General features: G+C 36.1%; 3 protein-coding genes across 3 annotated transcripts; 2 read left to right on the top strand and 1 right to left on the bottom strand.

Moving 5' to 3' along the window:
• Nucleotides 1-1,496: 1,496 nt before the first annotated feature.
• On the top strand, nucleotides 1,497-13,935 carry LOC121731483. The gene is made up of 5 exons (XM_042120916.1): nucleotides 1,497-1,933; nucleotides 10,339-10,719; nucleotides 10,850-11,101; nucleotides 11,261-11,878; nucleotides 13,278-13,935. The coding sequence occupies exons 1-5, from the start codon at nucleotides 1,522-1,524 to the stop codon at nucleotides 13,496-13,498; spliced, it is 1,884 nt and encodes a 627-aa protein (XP_041976850.1). The 5' UTR covers nucleotides 1,497-1,521; the 3' UTR covers nucleotides 13,499-13,935.
• Nucleotides 13,936-19,915: 5,980 nt separating this feature from the next.
• LOC121727671 (NF-X1-type zinc finger protein NFXL1) lies at nucleotides 19,916-22,903 on the top strand. The gene has a single exon (XM_042115638.1). The coding sequence runs from the start codon at nucleotides 20,097-20,099 to the stop codon at nucleotides 22,566-22,568; it is 2,472 nt and encodes an 823-aa protein (XP_041971572.1). The 5' UTR covers nucleotides 19,916-20,096; the 3' UTR covers nucleotides 22,569-22,903.
• Nucleotides 22,904-23,388: 485 nt separating this feature from the next.
• On the bottom strand, nucleotides 23,389-24,578 carry LOC121725306 (three-prime repair exonuclease 1-like). The gene is made up of 2 exons (XM_042112199.1): nucleotides 24,551-24,578; nucleotides 23,389-24,422 (listed from the first exon to the last, which is right to left on the bottom strand). Exon 2 carries the CDS (start codon nucleotides 24,291-24,293, stop codon nucleotides 23,463-23,465), a length of 831 nt encoding a protein of 276 aa, XP_041968133.1. The 5' UTR covers nucleotides 24,294-24,422; nucleotides 24,551-24,578; the 3' UTR covers nucleotides 23,389-23,462.
• Nucleotides 24,579-25,911: the final 1,333 nt, after the last annotated feature.

Below are 25,911 nucleotides of genomic sequence, written 5' to 3'. Positions count from 1 at the left end.
ACATAGCTTTGATTTAGCATGTAGATGGCGTATGTGTTGTGTGCCATTTTAGTGAGCAGAAGTATAGAGAACGAGCGAAGCCGGCTGTAAATGCTAGTATTGACTAACACCAAAAAACAACATAATATAGACTTAAATATCATCGATAATAATATGAAAATTAGAACACGCAGGCTAGTGAGATGTAGTACCGTACGGTCTACACTTTATAATCTACAAGACATTTAAATATATACCTAATTAATATTAGTAGCCGGCCTCTAGAGGAGCAATTTTGTTGTCAATATCACGCATCAATTTTATTTAACAGTTTATTTGACAATGAGCTAAGTTGCGTTGCGAGGAATGTGTTAATTAAGAACCAATAGAAACGCTTCATTTGCCTGACCACGTTCAGCGCAACGATTCTATTGGTTCTTATAAAACACATTCCTCGCAACGCAGCTTAGCTCATCTCCAGTGGAAACGCAGCCTTAGGGCGTTTGTGTACTACACGGAATTTTACCGTCCGGCGTTCATGACTTTCACGTTTGCCATATAAATAAGGTAGGAAATCGAGATGCCGCGCCGCGCCGGATGGTAAAAAATCCGTGTAGTGCACAAACGCCCTTAGTTGAAGGCACGCGATGTTCAAACTTCAATATCAACCCTAGACTGTCAAAAGAACATAATATTACGCTATACACTACGAATAATAAAAACTAAGGAAAAGTAACTCCGTCAAAAACATGCTACACAATACTTGTCAAAAAAGTGTACCTTACACATTTCAATACATTTGCAATATTTAGGTGACTTTGAGCGGTACTAGGCTGACGTTACATGACAGATCAAAAGGAACCAAATTTAAAACGGTAATAGTATGGGAGTTACGATTCCTTAGTTTTTATTATTCGTAGGCTATACATGATATTGACAATAAAATTGCTCGTCTAGGGGCCGGCTTAATAGAAATTCTGTAAAGCTCTGGTTTCCTCTAAAAGCGGTGCCGTCGTGTGGCGGCCATGATGCAGCGGTGCATGACGTCACTGGAATGTTGTCAATGTGGGCGGTATAGCGATTGGCGGGGTTTCCTAGAGAACGGTGTCAATTACCGTTCTCTAGGAAACCGCGCCATATTGCTTATATTATGGACAACGTTCACCGCTGTATTGCGGCCGCTGCATGACGGCGCCGCTTTTGGAGGTAACCCAACCTTAACACTCGTCTCACACTGGCGCACAGTCGAATCGTCGCAAATCGCGACGAGTCATGTTTTACGACTACACTCTACAGTATATTCTCCTCTATTTCTCTATTATTTAAGTAGGTACACATTTCTGCTATGGAAATATGTTGATCCTAGCTCAAAATGAATTTTATCAGAGGTCAAATTGAAGTACCTATGAAAGTTTTAATTAATTGGTAACATAAAACTTGACTTGTCTTTCATTTTTTTTCAAACTATTCTTCTGTCAAAAATATTTACATTTTCCACAGCTATTTACAAATTACAGAAAACATAACAAACTTTTATATTTTATGAAAAAACTTGATAGAAAACATGCTATGGCCAGACCGATACCAGAATTGGACTTGCGAAATTTGTCTGCTAGAGATTTGCCAAAGGACGACAATATCTTAGATATAGAGGCTGTGAACAGGAGGCCTAAGAAAAGCACTACACACTTGCTGTTTGGTGCATTCAGTGGCTGGATTTCAGGTGTTGTTGTAACGAAATTAAGCAAAATCTCTGCATTCGGTCTGGGTGGAGGCGTTATTCTTCTGTACTTTGCCAGTGAGTTAGGTTATATAAAAGTAAACTGGGACCGCATCATGGAAGCTGTAAGCCACACTCAGGACAAAATAAACAGTGTCCACGATTTTGCTAGAAGAAACAGTTGCTTTTCAGTTGGTTTCGTCGGTGGATTCTTCTTCGGAATGTCCATGATATGAAGATTATGATTTTAGAAGATTTATACATAAGTAATTAATACATAATTGTGGTTTTCATAAGTGTGTACTTCACTAAATATTTTATAAAACAATTTCTACTTTGCGAATTCCTGGCATGTAGGTATGATTTATGTATCTACATTCTGCACGTATCTACACACTAAAATATTGTGTCAGATTTAGGTATTCTCTTGGTTATTTCTTTTTGAGGGTTACGCAACAAGTATCATTCTGTCTACTCTGCAAGTAGGTAACAAAATGTAGACTGCATACACAGAACGCATGTCATGGCTTATTTAAAATTTAGACTGGGTTGCACCAACTAACTTTGACTTTAACCTTAACTATAACCGGAAAAAATTGACAGATGTCGTATGAGAATATGGGGTGTTTGGACGCCATATTTAACTTTAACTATAACCACGCCTCTGGTGCAACCCAACCAAATCTTAAGTGTCTGGGCCCTGTCAAGAGCAAAACCTAAATTGGTAAGTATCAAGCACACTGCACAACCACTGCTAGCCAATGTAGCAGTCGTCAGCCAAACTCCCTTTAGAAAAGGGGGATATCGTCGCCTATTGCTAATCACATTAACAGCTGTAAGTGGCTTTTAAGCCTTTTCCCAAGAATTGGTAAGTATGTATTTTTATTAAAGCTGTTTTTGTAGTAAGTAACTAAGCGGCGTTTTTTGTATAGGTAGATACATATTATGGTAGGTAAACGAATGTTTTCCATGTAATTAAAACTAAATAATACTGATCGGGAAACCAAATCCTTACAGTTAGGATATCTGGTGCTTGCTATGCTTCTTCAGGTATGCTAAGTACCGAATAATAAAGTTATTACAAATAATAATAATAGCTCCCACACCGGTTTCGGTGACGGTGGCCGGTTTCATTGAAACCAGGCCAGCTACGCAGGAGTAATTTCTATAGTGACCAAGTGTGTGCGCAGTACACAAGAGCACTCTCTATTCCTTTACCCTCATAACCCAGTGGGACGGACGACCGACTCGACTGGTGAGAGATCAGGCGCAGGACCGACTTTTTACATGCCCATCCGACGCATGGATCATCTTACTTGTCAGACAATCAGGTGATCAGCCTGCATTGTCCTAACCAAACTTGGAAATAACATGTTTCCAACGCGGGAATCGAACCCACGACCTCCGAGTCAAGAGCCGCGCTCTATACCACTAGACCACGGAGGCGTTATTACAATTAACCCATCAATCCCCGTCAACTTTAACCAATCAAAAAGCCGGCTGTCGCATAACAATTGAAAATCTATTGTGTCTGCTATTCCCAGATCGAATTCTACTATAACCTAAACTCAAGTCTCAAGTTTACAAGAACACTTCGAGGAACTGTAATCTGGTAGCTTTGATTGATATTTGATATTCTCGAAGTCGTGGGTTCGACTCCCGCGTCCAACAACATCAATGTTGTCTAGTTGTTGTTTTGTAGTCTAGCTATGATAAATCAAGACTCAAGCTTAGGGCTCCCACACATAACTGCGAATTCGCATCGCGTCGCAAATATCTACATTCTACGAGATACGATGTACGATGATGCACGTATTGTGCAATATCACGCTTCAATTTTATTGAGCAGTTTATTTGACTATTAATTAGATTGAAGGCGCGCGATGTTCAATATCAACTTACGGTCAACAATATTAATACTCAATACCTACTTACGTGATATTGTTCAATATTATGATATGTCTAGGGGCCTGCTAGAGCACCATGCATTAGACGTGGGAGAGCCATGCTTCGGTACGAATGGGCCGGCTCGCCGGAGAAATATCCCGTTCTCACACACACTCACAGAAAACCGGCGTGAAACAGCGCTTGCGCTGTGTTTCGCCGAGTGAGTGACTTTACCGAAGGCCCAATCCCCTACCCTATTCCCTTCCCTACCCACCCTATTCCCTTCCCTTCCCATCCCTATACTCCTCTATTACCCTATTCCCTCTTAAAAGGCCGGCAACGCACCTGCGAGGTGCAGGTGCGTTGCCGGCCTTCTGATGCGGCGAGTGTCCATGGGCAACGGAAGTTGTGCTTTCCATCAGGTGACCCGTTTGCTCGTTTGCCCCCTTATTTCATAAAAAAAACGCGCCGTATAAAAATTACGTTTCTTTAATATTCATTAATCATCCCAAATTTTCTTACTCAATCATTGCAACGAGAACACTGAACAAGTTAAAGGAGAGAGAGCGTATAAGTAAATTGCTTACAGCTTAGGATGGCTTAGGTAAGTCTTAACACACTTATGACTGGTTTACACGTATTAAGTTGATAAGTAGTTAACTAAATTTTAACTTAATTTTAAGTTATTAATTGCATGTATACACACAATTTAGTAGCAAGTAGCAAGTTAAAATTTAGTAAGTAAGTACTAAACTAGATGACAATTAGAATTTAGTTACTACTTATCTACTTAATACGTGTAAACCAGCCATTACTGCCGCACTTAGAGTGGAACATTAATTTAAAATTAATTTAATAATTAATTTATTTATATTAATTCAAAATTTTGACATAAGCCCCATACATTATCTTTGAAACTCTTCATTAAATTGAAGGTTAATCATCACTAAGGGGCGATTTCACCAAACAAATGGAACGCGTTCAAAGCACTCTGAACCGGTTCAAAACGTATAAACGCGATTATAGCATCGAAATGCATTTCACCAGCATAAACTGAACGCGTTTACAGCAAATCCGAGTTTTATCTTTTGAACGCCCAAAGTCCGAAGTTTTAGGTGGGATTTCACCAAACACACATAAAACTTAGTTTTATAAAACTTAGTTCCCATTGAACGCGTTCCTGCTGCGACGTAAATCTCGTTTTGTTTCGATTGGATTTCACAAACTTCTTTTGATCGCGATTATTAAATCTAAGTTTACGTGACGTCACGCGATTATTTTACATGTTTTCATCATTTTAAAGCCTTTTCACGTTAATTTAACCACAAAATAGCAAGAAACAATACATAAACTAACAAACGCATGTGTCAAAACTGTCATCTTGACATTTCTTTTGTCTATGTTTTTCGTTCCGCCATGACAGGAAACCCGTTCAGGTTTTATGATGTTAAACTTCGGATTTTGGGCGTTCAAAAGATAAAACTCGGATTTGCTGTGAACGCGTTCAGTTTATGCTGGTGAAATGCATTTCGATGCTATAATCGCGTTTATACGTTTTGAACCGGTTCAGAGTGCTTTGAACGCGTTCCATTTGTTTGGTGAAATCGCCCCTTAACGTCATAAAACCCGCTCAAGCCCTGTCATGGCGGAACGAAAAACATAGACAAAAGAAATGTCAAGATGACAGTTTTGACACATGCGTTTGTTAGTTTATGTATTATTTTTTGCTATTTTGTAGTTAAATTAACGTGAAAAGGCTTTAAAATGATGAAAACATGTAAAGTAATCGCGTGACGTCGCGTAAACTTAGATTTAATAATCGCGATCAAAAGATGTTTATGAAATCCAATCGAAACAAAACGAGATTTACGTCGCAGCATGAACGCGTTCAATGAGAACTAAGTTTTATAAAACTTAGTTTTATGTGTGTTTGATTTCACCACCTTAAGAGTCCGTATGCGAAATTTTGCCGATTTCGCTCATTTTACAGACGTGATTTAACAGTTAAAATACAGTATGTCTATAAGTTTTAATGCACAACATGTAAGATCATTTCAATTATAATCTAATGTTGCAGCTAGATTTTTTATTTTTTTTAAGTATCTTTAAATAATCCAACTCAAACCCGCGACAGTTTTGTGACTTTTGCTGTAAAAGGTTTAGAATATCACCTGTTTATGGATTGTATTGACGTCTTAACGGTATGAAAAAAAAAACAATATACTGTTGAGAAAGTCGTCTATACAATGTTAGAATTACTTTTTACCACTTTCATATAAAAACCCCTTTAAAAACCAGAAAACCTATAACTGCCCGCTAACTTGGCGATCGTCCTTTTTCACCCGGCATATGAAAGACGGGCGTGAGTGTGAAGAGAGCAGTAGAAAAGAGAGTACGGGCTCTTAATTTTCATCGACATTTTCATGGAAATAAGATATTTTCCCACATCAAAATGTAGCCTATGTCCTTTCTCAGACTCTAGAATAACTGTGTACAAAATTTCATTGCAATCGGTTCAGTAGTTTTGGCGTGAAAGCGAGACAGACAGACAGACAGAGATACTTTCGCATTTATAATATTAGTATGGATTTACATATATAAATCCGAGCCCTACTTATTAAATTTAAGTTTATCATCATTAAAATATGTCTCTGACTGCCGCACTTTGAGACATTTAATGATGATTAAGTTTAACCTTCAATTTCATAAGAGTTTGACAGATCATAATGTCATGTCAAAATTTTCATTTAATTACAGTTATTGACATATTAAGGTGGCCATACACGGGACAATTATCGTAACGAATTATCTCCTCGATGTTAAAATCGAACGACAAATTGTACGTGTGTAGCAATATCGCAAACGATTCGTTCAAAAGATCGATTGGACGATTTTCTTGACGATCGATCGAAACGACAAATTGTCCCGTGTATGGGCACCTTTATAATTACAGTTACGTAAGTAATTAATGCATATTATGTTTCTGAGTGCGGCAATGAGTGCGGACTGCGGCCATTAGTGATAACTGATAGACATTATGAAAATAATACATTTGCTATGAAACCCGCCACAGTCACATTTTGTGTGGACCACGGAATATATACGTGGTGTGGACTGTGGGAGCAACATGGATCGTGTATAATAATTGTATACAGGGTGTAAAAAAAACAAGTGATAATACTTTAGGGTGTGTACGTGTTCCTTGTAGAGAGTTTACTGTGAAAGTAGCAGCGCTGAAAGTCCAAAGTTTTTTTCACTTTTGTATGGGAAAATGTGTGACGCTCGGGCCCTTGCCCATACAAAAGTGAAAAAAAATTTTCGTCTTTCAGCGCTGCTACTTTCACAATGAACTCTCTACAAGGAACACGTACACACCCTAAAGTATTATCCCTTATTTTTGTTACATACTGTATATCTACTGCATACTCGATGGGGAGACATTACCTTGTAAACTGTACTAAGTAAGTACGTTAAATAGTAAGTATTAATGATCTACTTAGTTTCGTCTGGACTCGGGTTTACGAAAATATAAGAGAAGGTGTATAATTATAGGCATCAACGAAACGAGTATTGCAAACAAATGGCAAAATTCATTTTTTTAATTTTTATAGATAAAAGTACTAGATAATATACTTAGTAGGGACGTCAATATGATCCAGGGGTCAACATCCCCCTCCCCCCCGCCCCCCTGGTACGCCCATGGCAATAAGCGCAGCGAGACGAAAGTGACGTTTTCGTGGGACGAGAGTGTCGCCCGGAGGTAAGAAATTATGTTTTCCGTCGATAGGCAGTCATGGACAGTGACGGCGATAGCGCCTAATAAAAAGTTTCGCCCAGGGCATTGGTAGTAAGTACTAAACTGGCGCTAGAGTTATGAACCTAAAAAATATCTTTGAGATAGTCTACGTAGCTCAGCCAAGTAGTTAGGTACTTTACTACGTAACTATGTACGTAATATTTCTACGAATAAAACACTTTTCTAGCCGTGGTATTATTCAGAACGGCAAATACCTAGTTAATACTCATTTATGATCAGTTTCCGAAACTGTTTACCTGTAGTTTATCTATTTAGTTGTGTTGTTGACTGGAATAAATACCTATTTTTTGGAGATAGTGGGAGGTTTTACCCTCAGAAACCGGGCAAAAGTAAACATTTTAGAGGAATCCAGATCATACTTATAGAATCGCTGCTCCATGGATACACCTATAACAGTAACTTGCACATCTCCATAGTCTATACTTCTGCTCTATCTAGATTCTAGTATGCTATGTAATACTGTGCTTTTGCTTTATAATATTTTCGCGCATGCTGGCTCTGATAATGTACGTCTTATTAATTTATGTATTTAGTATTTACCATAAAGTTAACATACCTAGCGGAATAGAGGAACAATCTCGAGCTGTCAAACGAAACCGAAATGGTCTTTGTTTCTCTATTCCGCTAGGTATTATTAACTTTATGCTATTTACATAGGTAATTGTACCTGCCTATATACTTCCCTGTTTTTAATTTTGCAAAAAAATTTTTTAGGATACTCTTTGAAGTCCGCTATTGATTTGATTCATATTTCCAGTGTTCAAAACTGTTCAAGATGATAAAAAGGAAAACATTGCAATAAAAATATTTTCTTACTTATTACAGTACCTAGGTATTTTTAATGAAATACTCACACTTATTCTTCTTACAGCTAGGTCTTCAGCAGCGGTACTTGTAAGCGAAGAAGATAAGCAAGCGACTCCTCCCACTTCTTCACAACCAGCTGTAGTAATTCCAATAACTTCAGAATCGTCGAGACCAGATGAAAAATCAATTTATTCAACGGCTAACATCTTAGAGAAACCAACTTTTATACCGCCAAAACCCATTTCTCATTCTCCAAAAATTTCACCGTCCTCTATACCTAATCCAAATCCTAGTGTCACCACAACAAAACAAGTGGAGCCGGGCTACCCGACCTATGGTGGATTCATGTATTCAGTCCCAGGATATTCCGCCTTCCAACCCGTCGCTTATCCTGGTATAGTGCAGCCGACATCAGTAACGTTACCTCAAAAAGATAGTCCCAACACCGACAGTAGCGTACTCCATGTGCCTATCAAAGATAACGTTAACCTAAAAATATTGGATGACAAAACACAGGATGTACAAAGCACAGAAAATGTCCCACCGAATGTTGTAGCTAAATCGCAATCTGACTTTGAAGATCGTTTTGTTTCGGAAGTTATTTCTTCGATACCGAAACCTCCTACAGATGTTTCGAGTGCACCGCTATTTGAACCGAAAATCAATACAGCACCTCTACCTCAAACGTCACTTTCTGCAAGCATGCCGTCTTTAAGTAGTAACAAAGAATTGATAAAAAAGAAACCACCTGAGAGATTTAGCCTTAAGACGAGCATACCTATAAGCAAAATTGACATAAAATGTGTTAACAATACAACAGATTCCTTATTTCTTAACAATGCCAATAAAAAGCCTTTTAATCCAGCTTTCCACACTCCTATCAAAGAAATAAATAGCAAAGTAGAAATACAAAGCAACATTGTCATAAAAAGTGCACAAAAAGAGTCGGAAGTTAGTGGAATTCAAAAGGGAGTATCTCATAATAGTATTAGTACTTTAATAAATGCGGCTGAAGCTATCAATAAAAATGATACAGATTTTAAGAAACCAGAAATTACATCGGATCCTTCAAATGACTTGAGAGACTCTTCAGTAACAGTTCCAGCTAGTAGTGTATCCCACCGTCCTATTTTTAATCCTATGAATATAGAAACGAGCAAGACCACTTTTGAAACAAAAACTACTGATAGCTCATTTGCTGATCAAAAAAATCAAATATTATTTATACAAAATAAAAATCCACCGAACCAAAAAATGTTATTGACGTTTCAACAACAAAATCCGCAAGTTTTAGTACAAAGAACTTGTTACGATTCAAAAAACTTGCAAGCTCCTTCACGACCTTCAACCCAAACTAAGAAATGTAAGGAAGAACTAGTTAACGAGAACGGAACATCTTCCAAAGTAGTTTCATTAAAAAGGTTACACCAAGAGAATTGCGATGAGAATGATTTTGAGAATTTAATAACAGAAAATCAAATTTATGGTAATAAGATTGTCGTGAAGGAGAAATCACAAGGTACCTCTCAAGAACAAGGTTTAAAAACTAAGAATAAAACTGATAAAATGAATCAAGTAGAGCCTAAAAATGTAGTTTTGCAACCAAATTTTTTATATTTAAGTAATGTACAATTCCCAGCTAATTTGATGATGATAAAAAACAACAAAATGGGCAGTGATAATAATAAAAATAGAACTATCACAAACGATAAAGCAAACGATACAATATGTAATAATCCTAGTGATGGCAATACGAGAAACACTATATCCCAGTCCCAGAGCATAACACAAAACAAGGAAATCCATGTCCTTAAATCAAACAATAATATTCTACAGTCATTTCCGAATAAAAATACAAAACAAGACATTGTGTATCAAACTACTAACCAAAAAGTTATTATGAATCCTCAAATAGTATATCAAGTTCCCATGATTGTGGATGCTGATAGCAAAATTAATCCTCCTTTTGTAAATAACGATTTTCCAAAAATAGTCCCACCGAGTAAAAAGGAGTTCCAAAAACCCTTTGAGCAGAGCAAAAATGAAAAGCTTTTTATAGCTTGTCCCTATCAAATGGATTCAAAGCTACAACCTAAGATAGTTATAACAAATTTAAGACCCAAAATAGCAAAAATTGAAGAAATAAGCTCTTTGGACATATATGAAAAACGTAAACGACTACGACGCTTAAAATATTTAACAAATCGTGAAAATAAAAGTACAGTATCACCTAAGACTGAAGTCAAGAAAGTTCAAGATAGCGGCCGCAACATTATTACACCGGATAAAATGAAAACCGAAATTTACAAAGAACTAACGAGGATTAAAGTTAATATTGATGATGAAAGTAGCGGCACTGATAGTGACTATGCTGAAGATGAAATTGAAGAATATAAATCAATTATTACGCAATATGGAAAATGTACTAGAAATCTAGAGGCACAAGATAATTCTAACAAAGCAGAATTTTTAGCAATATTTAAATTAGCGACGCAGGCTCAATATAAAGGTAAATTAGTAATATTATTATAACAAACTACTTTTATATTTAAACTCGATTTTGTCGTTTTTAAAACAGTATTTGTTGATTGAAAAGTTATTAAATAGGTTTTTATAACTTACGCTTTTATGTGTTTCAGAAAAAATATTGGATCGCCAAGAAAGAATATTAAGAAAGGACGCTGTAGTGTCAGCGTATATTGCAGCTGGACGATTAGATTGTATCTCAATTGAAGAACCTTCAAAAGAAAATAAGGAAAATAAAGAAAACCATAACTATAGTTACAAAGAACGAAAGGTTATTCTAGAAGAGAACACCAGTAACCAAAAGATAAAACAAAGTTTTTTAACTAATTTGCATTTAACACGCGTCACAGAAAAAAGTAAAGCAGGTATGTATTAAAACAATACAATAATATTTTAATTTCTTTTTAAGAAACTAGTTATTGAATAACTTGATTAAATTTTTTTAAATAATAGTTTTAAAAAGTTTAACTTACTTTAGTTAAGGCGTTTGAAGAGGGTATAAAATTCTGTTTTTTGTGTTCCAGATTACGAGGCTATTTGGGAAGAAATTGTTAAAGAGCGGAAAAGAAGAGGGCATCCTATGAAAACAAATTCATCGTTGAAATTGCCGAAACTTGAAAAGTCCTTATCGGAAATAGATACAAACGATCAATTGCAAATCCTTACAGAAATAAAGAAGCATGTTACCGATAACAATAATTTGATAAAGAAAAGAATAGATTCATTTTGCTGCAACGGTGAAAGCATTAAAATTCTCGCAGAAAAGAATATTTCAGAGCTAAGTCGCCTTTCGAAGATGGCCGATAGAAGCGTCAAACTATTTAGCGGACAAGATACAAAGAAAAGAGATCTAAATCCGGGTTTCGATAGTGAGAACATTCAAGGCACTTGTAAATTTTATCCAGACATAAACATTCCAAATGTTTCAAAAATAATATCACTGAAGTCTGAGCAAACGACTTGCACAGTTTTGAGTGCGCCGGCGACATCTATGGACGAGCCCAGTAACTGTGCTGCCGGTGTGGATGACGTACCCCACGTAGAATTACAGAGAACACAAGACTTCGCATGCCAAGTTGATGAGCCCGCTTCATGGCCAGGAGTAGATGCTTTGGTCAAAATGTATAAAGAACATGACATAGGTAATTTTTGTTGTCACTAGCTCCGTACCTAAATGAAGTAATATCAGCTAGTCATATAAAATCCTTCCTTCTTCTTCTTCTTCTTCCTACTATCTACTATCTACTATCTACTAATCTACTATATACTATCTACTATCTACTAATTATTATAAAGGCGAAAGTTTGTTTGGATGTATAGATGTATGGATGTATGGATGTGTGGATGTATGGATGTTTGTTACTCTTTCACGCAAAAACTACTGAACGGATTTTAATGAAACTTTACAGTAATATAGCTTATACATCAGAATAACACATAGGCTACAATTTTAACCGACTTTCAAAATGGGGGAGGTGTTATGTTCGTTTTCTTATGTTCAACGATTACTCCGCCGTTTGCAAACCAATTTTCTAAATTTTTCTTTTGGTATATAGGGTATCATCCCAATTTGGTATTATATTTACAAAAGTGGTGATCAGATGAAGGATTCATAAGTAATCGAGGGAACTCCTCAAAATTTATAGGGAAACATGTGGTGACTTCGGTTTCGTGAAAAGTATTCTAAGCATATGCTACCAACAAGTAAGATTTTGCACCGAGATATACCTGGTATACCGTGGTTCGGAAGGTGCTGAGAGAACTCCTGATTCTTTATAGATACAAGTTTGGGAGTTTCGGCGTTGTTTTAAGAACGGAAAGCATATGCTACTATGCAAATTACATTAATCATCATCATCATCATCACTTTCATATTATACCATGCATCGTCCCATGGTTATGACTTATGAGCCTATAATGACCCTGTTATTGGTACTTTTCATAGTCTTTTAGATCGAGACTCGAGTTTGTCAAGCGATAATTAAAAAAAATCTATACCTTCTTAATATTATAAACCTGAAGAGTATGTTTGCTTGAACGCGTTAATCTCAGGAACCACAGGTCCGATTTAAAAACTTATTTAAGTGTTAGATAGCTCATTTATCGAGTAAGACTATAGGCTAAATATTATCACGCTAAGACTAATACGGCCGAAGAAACTCAGGAAAATGTGGGAAAAACGGAGGAAATATAATGGAGCAATTTTCATGGCAATATTAAGCACAGATATAGAGTAGACCAAGTGAAGGGAGTAGGGACATAAGCTATTTTTTATAGGAAAATGTACGGTTTCTGTAAAATTCCTAATTTACGCGGGCGAAGCCGCGCGGGACATCTAGTATGCAAATATTATTGTGCGTCTTACAAATACTGGTGCTAGCTATGATGACGAAAATGCAACGACTCCAACAAGATTCATTGCTAACACGATGCTGACACAACTATTATTACTATTATCATCTATTATGCAGTTCTTACATATAACATGATAAGTTGTTGTTATGGCTAATAATCCAAGACCTATTTAACATTTGATTGCAGCACGCAAGAAAGAAATGGCAGAGCTCCACAAGAGAAACACGCAGCTGCGGGTGGAGTCAGCTCACATCACGCGCGCGGCGTCACGTGACTCCGACCGCGCCCGCCATCTGTTGACGGAGAGACGCAACTTGGCCAGCGAGGAGCACACTGTCCGGACCTCCCTGCAGTGGCTCTACTCAATCGTCGATCTAGTACGAAACTACGAAGAAAAGAAGTGCTGAGCTCTTACATTTTGCGTGTAATTGAAAATATTATGTTAATAACGCGTCGTAACAACATATCCAAGGCTTTTAGCCTCTAGAGCAGGGATCACGAATTAGTTTCGCTCGGGGTCCATTTTCAGGAATGAACCTGACCTTCGCGGTCCACACATTTTATAAAAAAAATATTTTTTAAAGAAAAGTAAGTAATTACTGAAATTACAGAGATCTGATGTTTGAAGTGGAACTGGTGCCAAAACTTGGCATCCAAGCTATTGATATTATATCCTGGAGATGTTCATCAGTAAGTCGAGACCGAAATTTATTTTTAACGTACCTACCTAGTTCATCTTCGAAATTGCTCGGTCCGCCATTTGGTGACCCCTGCTCTAGAGTCTAGACTCTAACGAAAATATAAATATCATCGTTAATAATTTGTAAGTTACAACTTGTATAAAACATATTTAATATAAAATTATGTAAACAATGTGAAATGGACGTGTAAAACTGTAGAGCGGTTTGTCACAATATAAACCTTATATCGCTATAAAATAATATGTAATGCATTTTGAGACAGCAATTCATACGGACGGACAGATAGCCATGACCAATCCATAGAGGTTCAGTTTTTGTGCCATTTGACTACGGAACCGAAGTTGCGATTGACAGCTGATATTGTAAAAAAAAATCGCCTGTTGTATTACTTCGAAGTACTGACCTCCATTAAGTGGATAAGTGCTTCGAAGATACAGTCACTCTGCCAAAATGAGATATATTATTATATTAATTTTATACACACATCCGTTAGTTACTATATTTATGTTCTTCGTACTTTTCAATATGTTAACAATAATATTATATTTTAAAAGTAAGTGGGTAAACGGCCTTTTTTTTACTTCCTCACTAATAGATAAATATGGTTGTCTGGTTTGCGCTCTTTTTTTTGTATTTTTATTAAGTATGTGCAAATAAAGAGTTTATTATTTTATTATGACGTTTAAAATGACACAGTTGCATACTTAACAGACTAACCGCCGTACTCAGAGACATTGAATTATGATTAAGTTAACCTTTCAATTGAATGAAGAGTTTGACAGATAATGTATCGGGCTTACCGCTTAAGCTCTGGCTTAAGTATGTCAAAATTTTAAGTTAATTAGGTACATTTAAGACGTAGATAAAATTAATGTTTCATTCTAAGTGCGGCAGAAAGACCCACCCACGATATTAGTAAGGAGGTAAAAGTGAATAGGTACTATACAGAAAATCCTATTGCATACATATTGCTGTTCCTTGTTTTTTTTTTAAGTCTAATAATGCTACAATTTTTGCCCTATGATTGTTTATTACTTATAAAAGACATAATGGGTTTGTAAAAAGTGACTCGTACAGATATTGATTTAGAATTTAGCAGCTGTTTAAGATTTAGTCACCACTCGCTGAGGTTATCAGTTATATTTAATCAATAATTAAGTCTAAGCGCTCATTATATTAACAAAAAGCTTTGTCTCAAATCGCAATTATGTCAATACTCAATATTCTACAAACAATAAAGAATTAATGAAAGGGGAAAAATAATATTATGTAGGAACTACCTAAAACATTTAAATTTAGAGGCGTACCTATATAGGTTTAATTAATGGTGTACAACCAAATGTATAGATAATAATATTGTAAATACAATTTTAATTCCTACATTACGATTATTTAATTCTTACTGTATTAAATTAATAATTAATTGCTACTACGTACTAGAGCCGCTATTGCAAACAAAAACATGTGGCACTTGAGGCATGAGCGGGGTACGTAGTACTTACTACTTATAAAAGTTATATTATGTCAGTGATTTCCAAGAATCCCCGGTCGAAGGATTACAAGCATCGTATGAAACTAACTGAATTCATTAGAAACCGTTGACTTGGGAGTTAAGACGTGGTTTGCCACATTATCAGGTATATTTTGGACCTTTTGCCTTACAAAATAAGATTCAACAGATTTGCAGTGATCGAGTGTTAGCGGGCCCGTGACGAGCATTTTAAGGCGCAATATCACGTAAGTATTGCGTAATATTATTGACCGTCTAGGGTTGATATTGAACATCGTGCACCTTCAATTAATTGTGAAATAAACTTTGTTCAATAAAATTGATCGTTTAGGGGCCGGCTTAAGCGGGGAATTGACTACCGGGTCGCCCGTCACGGGCAGGTCTGTCGCATCTCTGTTCGTCAATTCCTAGGTACGGGCACAGACATGCCCATTGGCCCGTGCCCGCAGCCTGCCTGCGAGATCGCATTTTTCCCGCGCGGGCCCGGGCAAGTCCGCAGGGCTAAAATGGTCGCTTTGAAGAATCATGATATGAATTATAATATGATTCATTTTTCTAAAATTGCAAAATGCAACTCTGCTTGCAATTCATTTCTGTATTTTTGTACTGATTTGACATTTGTCAGTTTGACAGTTTTGACAATTCATTTGCTGAATTGATTGAGAGGAATTGCTAAATGTGACCATTTTAGCCCCGCTGTACATGAATGGTCGCGACGGGCGGCCCGTCGTCATTCGCGCCTTGGAGAGCGACTGGAGTGCACTTAAAATATTAATTTAAAACATATTATTGTAAACAATACAAACACTAAACTTCGGAATGAAAGAACAAAAATAATTTTATCCTTGTTTAGTAGAAAGTTAAAAGCAAGGATTACATGAACACCGATCTACGTAATGCCGCTAATACAGCGAACTTATTGAAAAAGCCAAAGAAATCAATGACGATGCTAATCTATCATTTGTTACAAAGAAGATTGAGTCCATGAGTCCACGACCGAGCTGTAGTCCTCTATCTATTCGACTGACTTGCCTGTTCTGTGTGTGTTCAATAGGGGCAAGCGGCAGACTTGTGCCAGACTGGGCGGCCCGCGGGCAGCCCGGTAGTGAATTCCCCGCTTTATATTTATAATATTTTCTTTTTATAATTTTTTAAATAACCTATAACCTCATAAGTCATAATTATATTATTATCGTGTCAATATGCAATAAAATATGATGAATGTACTAATAAAAATAAAGAATTTAAAAAACATGCTGATTTTTACTTTGAAGACATGAAGATAACATTTTATACTTAATACAGTCTGTCAAAAACGTTATGAAATTAAAAATTGGCATTATCCAATGATATACTTATACAGATCTGTTACATCCATACTATTTCCCGGCCTAAATCTTTTCCGAGCAATTTTCAAATTCAAAATTGCAAACATTGACAAATTTGACAGATAAGTGAAACAAAAGATCCGAAAATCCATTTACATAAAAGAGACAGTTCTATTTTTAAACGTCGAATCGTATCGCTGTCTCTTTCTTCGCCTGAGCTATGACGATAATTCGATTTTTTCCAGATTGTTCGAAAAAATAATTGAAAATGTAAAATAATCGAGGTATTTATTGCAATCAAGATTCCATGTGTTTTGTTTTCTTTCGAGTCATAATTGATACATTTTCGAAACACGCACGACGTCATTTTCAATATATTTAGGTAAGACAAGACGCGGCACGTTCGTGACTGCGCTCAATGCAGACTAAACAACAGACGGCCCAATTGGGCCGTATTTGAATCTTCACAACGCGCGCGGTAGTAACATATCTGCTATGAGTTTTTCATCATTGGCAATATCGTAGAGTGTTATCCCCACAGATTAAAAAATTGATGTCGTGTCATGTCAACGTCATCGTGATGGGGAAGACTTCTGTCATATTTTGTCAATTGTCATTTGTGACTTGTCAGACGTCAGTTGTCGGCAGTGTTGCCAACTATGGGGATTTCCCACCAAATTTAGTGGGAAAAAATAAATTTTGTGGGTTTTTAGGGGGTAAAATATTTTGGGGATATTTCTTATTTTTAATGACGATATTTTTTGTATGGACGAAATCATAATTTTGTCATTTTATTCCAAGATTCAAACGTATTTAAAATAAATCAAGCACAGCTTATAGCTGATGCAATTACAAGTCACTTTTATAGATGTCGTTTTTTTCAAATATACGGCATATTTGAAAAACTTATTAATAAAGAAAACATTATTATTTGTCTATTCTTAACAATATTTATTAAAATCCATATCAAATACTCAAAAATGAATTATGCTATTCAATAAAAATTAAAGTACCTGTAGCTCTAAAAGGCGCAAAAATCGCAGTTGAGTGTCTATGACAAAAATGTACGACAAGAGTCCCTCTATAAGATGTGCTATGATTTATTTTGAATACGTTTGAATCTTGGAATAAAATGACAAAATTATGATTTCGTCCATACAAAAAATAACTAATTATTTTTTATCTCTGTAGATATTGAAAAAAAAACGACATCTATAAAAGTGACTTGTAATTGCATCAGCTGTCTACAAAAAAAAATCAGCCTGATCCGTTGACCTTCGATCCGAAAATTCTTAATGTCCCATTTATTTTACTTTGGGACCAGTGTGCGCCGCCGGCGACAGCATGGGTCGCCACGCAAAATATGTCGGTAGAAAATGATACCTATATTCTATGTCATAAAGTAGCATTTTATTTGAATTTTTACCGGTCGCGGTCACTCGCGGCATAGATCCGAAAGCCACCTTTAAGATGGAACTGCCGCATAAAGCACATGTCGCTATAGTCTTTTGAGTCGTACCAGCTCATGTTTATTGTCGTTGTATACATGTAATAAAAAAAAAATTGAAGTATGTATTTAAAATATGTACGTGGGAGAGCCATGCTTCGGCACGAATGGGCCGGCTCGACCGGATAAATACCACGTTCTCACAGAAAACCGGCGTGAAACAGCGCTTGCGCTGTGTTTCGCCGAGTGAGTGAGTTTACCGGAGGCCCAATCCCCTAACCCCTACCCTATTCCCTTCCCTACCCTCAACTATTCCCTTCCCTTCCCTTCCCTACCCTCCCCTATTACCCTATTTCCTCTGAAAAGGCCGGCAACGCACTTGCAGCTCTTCTGATGCTGCGAGTGTCCATGGGCGACGGAAGTTGCTTTCCATCAGGTGACCCGTTTGCTCGTTTGCCAACTTATTTCATTAAAAAAAAAAAAAAAAAAATGGAGGGTAGATGGAGGAGAACTATCTTATATGAGGGATATTTGAAAAAGTGTCCAGCTGTACGCAGTAAATAACAGTTGAAAAATCCTTCAAGAGTGGCGCTAGCTGCAGCAAAGGGTATGGAATGAATGTAGCCGTTGGTGACAAAATATAAATCTTATATCTTTATACGAGCAATTCTTGTATAATATATCTTATATCTTTAAAGGAGCAATTCTCGTATATACAGGTTGTAACAAAAACAAGTGATAATACTTTAGGGTGTGTACGTGTTCCTTGTAGAGAGTTCACTGTGAAAGTAGCAGCGCTGAAAGACCAAAATTTTTTTTCACTTTTGTATGGGGAAACTCGTGACGCTCGGGCTCTTGCCCATACAAAAGTGACAAAAAATATTCGTCTTTCAGAGCTGCTACTTTCACAGTGAACTCTCTACAAGGAACATGTACACACCCTAAAGTATCACTAGTTTTTGTTACATACTGTATATTATACAGGGTGTAACAAAAATAAGTGATAATACTTTAGGGTGTGTACGTGTTCCTTGTATAGAGTTCACTGTGAAAGTAGCAGCGCTGAAAGACCAACATTTTTTTTCACTTTTGTATGGGGAAACTTGTGACGCTCGGACCCTTGCCCATACAAACTGTATATATATGTGTATATAATATGTATATATATGTGTATATATAATTGGAAACTCGGAATCGGCTCCAACGATTTTCATGAAATTTAGTATATAGGGGGTTCGAGGGCGATAAATTGATCTAGCTAGAAATCATTTCTAGGAAATGTCTACTGAAAAATATGACTCTTCCTGACATCTATTGGCCGATAATAATACTATTTTACGAGCAACTAATTGTTTTAACGACCAGCAGACGTTATTAAGTAACACGAAGTCAATGAGTGTTTGCTATACCGAGCAAAGCTCGGTCATCCAGGTACTATATATTATTTAAATTTATTTTAATTATATACTTTGAAAAATATAACCTAAAATAGCTGAAATAAAAGCTGCCAAATGATTTAAAATCTACCCTGTTGCTACTGTAGCGCCACCCTAATTTAACGCATTTCAGCGGACACTTTTTACATACAGAGATAGTTCTCCTCCATCTACACTCCATAATTTAAAAACTGCTGGCCTGTTTGTTTGTTTGGCCTGTTGAAGGTGTATTTCAGCGTTTTGAGCGCTTAGTAGAACATATCCCAAGAAAATTTAAATATTATTTTGATTTTTTGGGGAGTTTTGGTTGAAATTTAGTGGTTTTGAAGTTGCTTTAGGGGGAAAACGTTTTGAATAGTAGGCAACACTGGATGTCGGCTGTCGGCTGTCGCCGTGGCTGTCGCCTGTCGCATTGAGCATTCCAGGCGCAGGAAGATTTCGATTTTCGATTTTCATTTTGTTGGAATTTAAAATGTTTCCAAAGTATCCAGGGTCAGTTTATATTATATTGCGGTAACAAGTCTGTAAAATTTTGTTTTGGACCGGTGTGTAATATTTTCCTTTATGTACCAAGATCATAAAAATGGCAAGACGATATCGCGACGCCGCTGCTAAACTACAGCAGAGTGTCCAAAAACACTTACAAGTTACTAAAGATTTATCTTCTTCCGAAGACGATGAGCCGTTCGAACCTAATGTCCTGGCAGGAATATTTCAAAACTATTGCAAGGGCGGAGGAGATAACCTTATGCTGAATCGTACGAAAATTCTACTAGAAGAAGCTTCAAGTGGAAAATCTATAACTTGCTTGATATGCATTGGATCTATAAAACGATCGGACGCTATTTGGGCTTGCGATCATTGTTTCGCTTACTTTCATCTGTCTTGTATTCAAAAGTGGGCCAACGATAGCGTCAGCTTGAGAAGTGAAGAAGTTCAGGCCCCAATTGCCGTATATAAGCAAAAAAAGATAGAATGGTGTTGCCCCAAATGCAGACATTCGTATTCTAAAGAAGAAATTCCTCGCAAGTACCGATGTTTCTGCGGCAGGACAGATGACCCTCAATATCACCCATGGTTGCTGCCTCACACATGTGGTGAAGTTTGTGGTAAGAGTCTATCTTTAACTAGTAATTGTAATCACAAGTGCCTATTGCTATGCCACCCGGGGCCATGTCCCCCCTGCCCTCAAACTGTGAATGGCCTTTGTTTCTGTGAAAAAGAAAAGGAAAGAGTAAGATGCAGTGCTTCCAAATGGTCCTGCGGTAGTCAGTGTAAGAAAATATTACAGTGTAATTCACACAGATGTGAGAGTATTTGTCATGAAGGTGATTGTCCTCCGTGCAACTACACAAGCGAACAGTCCTGCCAATGCGGCAGCCAGAAAGAAAAAAGGCCTTGTAACGACTTAGTTTGGCACTGTGAAAAGAAATGTGGAAGAGAATTTTCATGTGGTTATCATAAATGTGAAAGAATTTGTCATTTTGGCGAGTGTGGAAGCTGTCCAAATTCGGGTGTGATGACATGTCCATGTGGAGCCAATGAGCGTTATATTAAATGTCCCGACACAATTGAAACATGTGTCAGTACTTGTGGTAAGAAAAAAGAAGGTTGTGAGCATACTTGTCCTGAAAAATGTCACAGGGGTGATTGTCCACCATGTCAAGTTTTAGTGGAGAAGATGTGTCACTGCTTAACACATACTCGCTTGTTACCATGCAGTAAGGACTTTAAATGTGAAACTAAATGTAGGGGCATCAGACCATGTGGAAAACATGGATGTGGACGCAAGTGCTGCAGTGGACACTGTCCACCATGTGAGAAAATTTGTGACAAGCCACTTCAATGTGGCCGACATAAGTGTACATCTGTCTGTCACCGTGGACCATGTTATCCATGTCCTAGAGATTCTAAAGTAACTTGCCGCTGTAAAGAAACCTATGTAACAGTACCATGTGGTAGAGAAAGACACACGAAACCACCCAAATGCAACCTTTTGTGCAAAATTAAATACAAATGTGGACATGTTGAGGAAAACAAACATAATTGCCATTTTGGTGAATGTCCACCTTGTAAAGCAATTTGTGATAAAGTTTATGACAAATGTGGCCATAATTGCAAAGCAGTATGTCATGAATATGTTTTGGCTACATTTAAACAGATAGAAAAACCAGCAACTCCCTGGGAGGCTCAACCTCCAAAAACAAAGATTGTGAAATTGGAATGTCCTCCATGTGAAACACCCGTACCAGTCACATGCTTTGGTGAACACGAAACTGATAATCAACCATGTCATTCAGCTACAAGAAGACCCTGTGGCCGGGAATGTGGAAAACCATTAGAATGTGGTAATCACAACTGCATGCAGTTGTGCCATTTGTATGAAAATGATCCTGATTATCCAAATGTGCCTTATTTTTGCAAACCTTGCGATAAAGAGTGCTCAGTCAACCGTCCAGAAAAGTGTACACACAAATGCCCCAAACAAGGATGTCATCCCGGACCGTGTCCACCTTGCAGAGTTCTAGAAAAGATTCCTTGTCACTGCGGTGTTACTGAGAATTATTTACGTTGTTTCGAGTTATTGACTGTAACCGAGGAGACTCTCAGCTGTAAACAGCAGTGCCCAAAAAATCTAGAATGTGGTCATAGGTGCAAAAATCTATGTCACAGCGGTAAATGTGGACAGAATCAAGAATGTACCAAAAAAACTAAGGTGGTTTGTCCTTGTGGCAATTTGAAGAAAGATGCACCTTGTAATGTGGTGAGAAAGTCAGAATACAAAATTGTTTGTGATCAAACCTGCGAAGATAAAAAGTTGGCAGCCATAATAGAAAAGGAGCAGGAGGAAAAAAGGTTAAGACAGTTAGAAGAAGAAAGGAATCGCAAAGAGTTGGCAGAATATGAGTGGAAACTGAGTGGGAAGAAGAAGTATAAAGAGAAAAGAGTCCTGGTGCACACTGATGACAGAAACATCATACAAAAATATTGGGTTCCTATTGTTTCTATAATGATAACAGTAACTTTATCTGTGTACTACATATTCTATGTTTAACAAGCAAGTTTATTGTTATAAAATATTGGAATGCTTTTTACGTAATAATCTATAAATATATATAAATGTGTGATTTATTAATCTTTTGTCCTTAGAATTTTTGAGTTTAGCACATAGCACATAATACCAGGGGGCTGATTTAATTTATAAATTTTTTGACTAGCAATAATCTTAATATGTAAACACTTATCATAAAACATATTGAATTATAATACATATTTAATTTCTTACTTTACAGTAATCAATAAACTTTGAAACTCGAGGGAGGGACCAAAGCATTAAATTGCTCAATTTGATGTAATAGTTAATTCATTAGTCATTACATTTATGAGATTTTAGAACTACTTTTATTTGCTTTTTTATGATTAAAGTATTTATTATTACTTATTTTAAAACATTTAAGGATTTGTAAGAATTACTATAGGAACTGTATTTATATATGTATAATTTAATTTGTATTAATATTTAATAAAAAAATACCAAAGACATGTTGTTTTCAATTAACATTAAAGTCGGGAATGAAAAAAAACATTTTATTTTGTTTGAAATTATAATATGTACTTATTTCGTTAAACATAGCTCGAAATAATATCCATTTCTCTTAATTTTTTGAGTGCCTTATATGGCACAGTCAGGTATTATTTAATACTTTTCAACATGTTATCCATAATAATGAAGTTTTTAATGGTAATAATATAAGTTTATATATAATATCTATAGTAAATACAGCGACCACTTGGGTTATGTGGTCGCTGAGTAAATACTTGCAATAATTTTTAATAGTAATTATACAAGTTTATAATATACTTAATGTCAACTATATAATAATATAAAAACATGATTTTAATAATAAAGCAAACCTATAACAGTCTTAAAATGTTTGATATAAAATAATTACTTTCTTATTAAAGGCTTTATCTGATCAATAAGTTTACAATTGCTATCAGCCCATTCCAGAAAATATGATTTCACAGCAAGGACACATTCCAGCAGCATGATACAATCCACTTCTGCTCTATGAGCTTCAACCGCATCTTTGTTAAGTAGCCTTTTATACAATGCGGCTAGTGTGCAACATACTTTTTCTCTTGTAGCTTTGTCAGTTTTAATATTTTGTTTATTGTGAGAATCATTTTGACTTACATTACTCATTTTGCAGACAAGTTCGTCTATCTCCTGCCATTCCTCAATGCTTGTATTGAGTTCAGGCCACTCATCCTCATCATCTGTAAAATATTCTTCAATATTGTCTTTAAAATATAATGTATTGTAGGAAATATTTGTTTCTTTCAGTATTTTTCTCAAACCCACCAATGAGTCTACACAGTAAATATTAGATGGTAAAGTTTCATTTGCATCAATATACTCAGCTCTAAGTATCTTATAGTCAAAAATGTTTCCATTATGTGCCACCAGGCATACTGGCTTTGGAAGGTTGTCTAGAAATGAATTTATGCTTTTAATTCTACAATTAAAGGTTTGTTGATTTTGTAGTGTGCTGTTTGATAATCCTGTAATTTTCACAACTTCTGCTTGAATTCTTCTTTGAGGATTGAATAATAAGGATAATTTGTTGACACATGGCAATCTGCCCTGTAGAGTCACTTCCATGTCCTTCCTGGATACAGCCACAAGTGACAGTTCTGTAATTTTTGTTTGATTTCGTTCATGATGTGGCAAGCCTGTTGTTTCTATATCGAAGAACACAAAAGTTTCTATATACATCGCGCTTTAAGAGAAATGATGTGAAAAAATTCACGTCGACACTGATACCTTCAAATCACTTTTCATAACTTATTACTTGCTTGACAAATGGGCATTAATAAATGTAAAGACTAAAGTCTTATTATATACCTACAATACAATAAGTAAGTTTGTAGTAAAAATCACTATTCATGATCAACAAAATAACTGTGCAAACTTTGGTGCAAAGTGCAAACAGTGCAGCTGAGCTAGAATAATAAATAAAATAAAGAGTTCACCATAGAGCTCACTCTGAATATGATCACAGATTACTAGTATATATTGGAATATGATTCATAAAATAAAAATAAATAAAAAATGATGTAAATTGTAAACTGTCAAGTATTTTTTTTTTCATAATATGGCGCTCAGCTTTTTAACAATGGCCAGTGTCAAGTAAAATATGGCGGGAAAAAAAAATCGTGAAAAGTTTACAAAATTTAAAGTCATTTTTCTAGCTGATCGTCAAGTCGAAAGTCTAGTAAAAGTCTAAAAAAGTAGTCAGTAAAATAGTTTGATGACCTCTGTGGCCAATTGGTTGAGTGTGTGGCAGCTCAAGCCGGGGGTCGCGGGTTCGCATCCCGCCGACGGAACAAAAAGTTTTCAATGTTCCCGGGTCTGGATGTGTATTAAATATGTGTATGATATAATAAAAATCTTAAATATATGTATAGTATAAAAGTATTAAATATATTTCCGTTGTCTGGTACCTGTAACACAAGTCCTTCAGGTACTTAGCACGGGGCCAGACTAATGTGGTGTTAAGCGTCCATGGATATATTATAGTAAAGTCAACGAGTCAAGTCAGTTGTTTTAGTAAAGTGGTAGACTATTTACTAAAACTTTCGACGGAGTTTTGGAGGGAACACAAAATGGCACGTTTCTTGAAGTTGTATCATTGCCCACACTTATGCACGAATATATTTTAATGGTTAATATTCTACCAACTTTACACATTAAAAACCGAAATAACACAATTTTAGGAAAATAATATAAAAACACGTCACTCTTTCGTATACCCAGCAATACTCCCCAAGTATTTTTTTATTATCTAGATTTTAAGTAGTCATAGAGATTATTATTTTTAACAAAAAATCGAAACCGACTTCCAAGGTAAAAACAATAATAATATGAACTAAAAGGTATTAAATAACTATTACTCTATAATAGTGCCTTTTTCAAAATCTTCATTATATTTTGAAGTCGGTACCAGCTAATTTTATCGTGAGTTCAGTCAATGTCAGAATATCTGAAGCTTTTGGGACTGGTACCGACTTCAAAGTAATGAAGACTGTATGTACAGAAATATTTAGTTGAGATTTAGACGAATTCTGATAAAGGCACTATTATAGAGTAATAGTTATTTAATACCTTTTAGTTCATATTATTATTGTTTTTACCTTGAAAGTCGGTTTAAATTTTTTGTTAAAAATAATAATTTCACTCTTTTTAGTTATCTACAAGATAAGGCTTTATGCGTAAATAACCACTACGAATGTTAACTATTCACGTTATGTTACTGTAAGCGAAATTGTGGTAAATGCTTGCAGTTATCTATGCGATGCTGCAATTTAAAACTTTTATCTTTAAAGGTTCAGGA

This window comes from Aricia agestis, chromosome 1 (assembly GCF_905147365.1).
Source record: "Aricia agestis chromosome 1, ilAriAges1.1, whole genome shotgun sequence".
Lineage (NCBI taxonomy): Eukaryota > Metazoa > Arthropoda > Insecta > Lepidoptera > Lycaenidae > Aricia > Aricia agestis.
The sequence above is the reverse complement of the archived record's forward strand: the minus strand, read 5'-3'. Positions and strand labels throughout refer to the sequence as shown.

What these genes read in the sequence shown, in the direction of transcription:
- LOC121731483 (XM_042120916.1), top strand. Translation starts at nt 1,522, where the DNA reads ATGAAAAAACTTGATAGAAAACATGCTATGGCCAGACCGATACCAGAA. An exon ending in CACAGAAAAAAGTAAAGCAG is followed by an intron (nt 11,102 to 11,260) that starts GTATGTATTAAA and finishes TTTGTGTTCCAG; the next exon opens with ATTACGAGGCTATTTGGGAA. An exon ending in GTATAAAGAACATGACATAG is followed by an intron (nt 11,879 to 13,277) that starts GTAATTTTTGTT and finishes ATTTGATTGCAG; the next exon opens with CACGCAAGAAAGAAATGGCA.
- LOC121727671 (XM_042115638.1), top strand. Translation starts at nt 20,097, where the DNA reads ATGGCAAGACGATATCGCGACGCCGCTGCTAAACTACAGCAGAGTGTC.
- LOC121725306 (XM_042112199.1), bottom strand. Translation starts at nt 24,293, where the DNA reads ATGTATATAGAAACTTTTGTGTTCTTCGATATAGAAACAACAGGCTTG.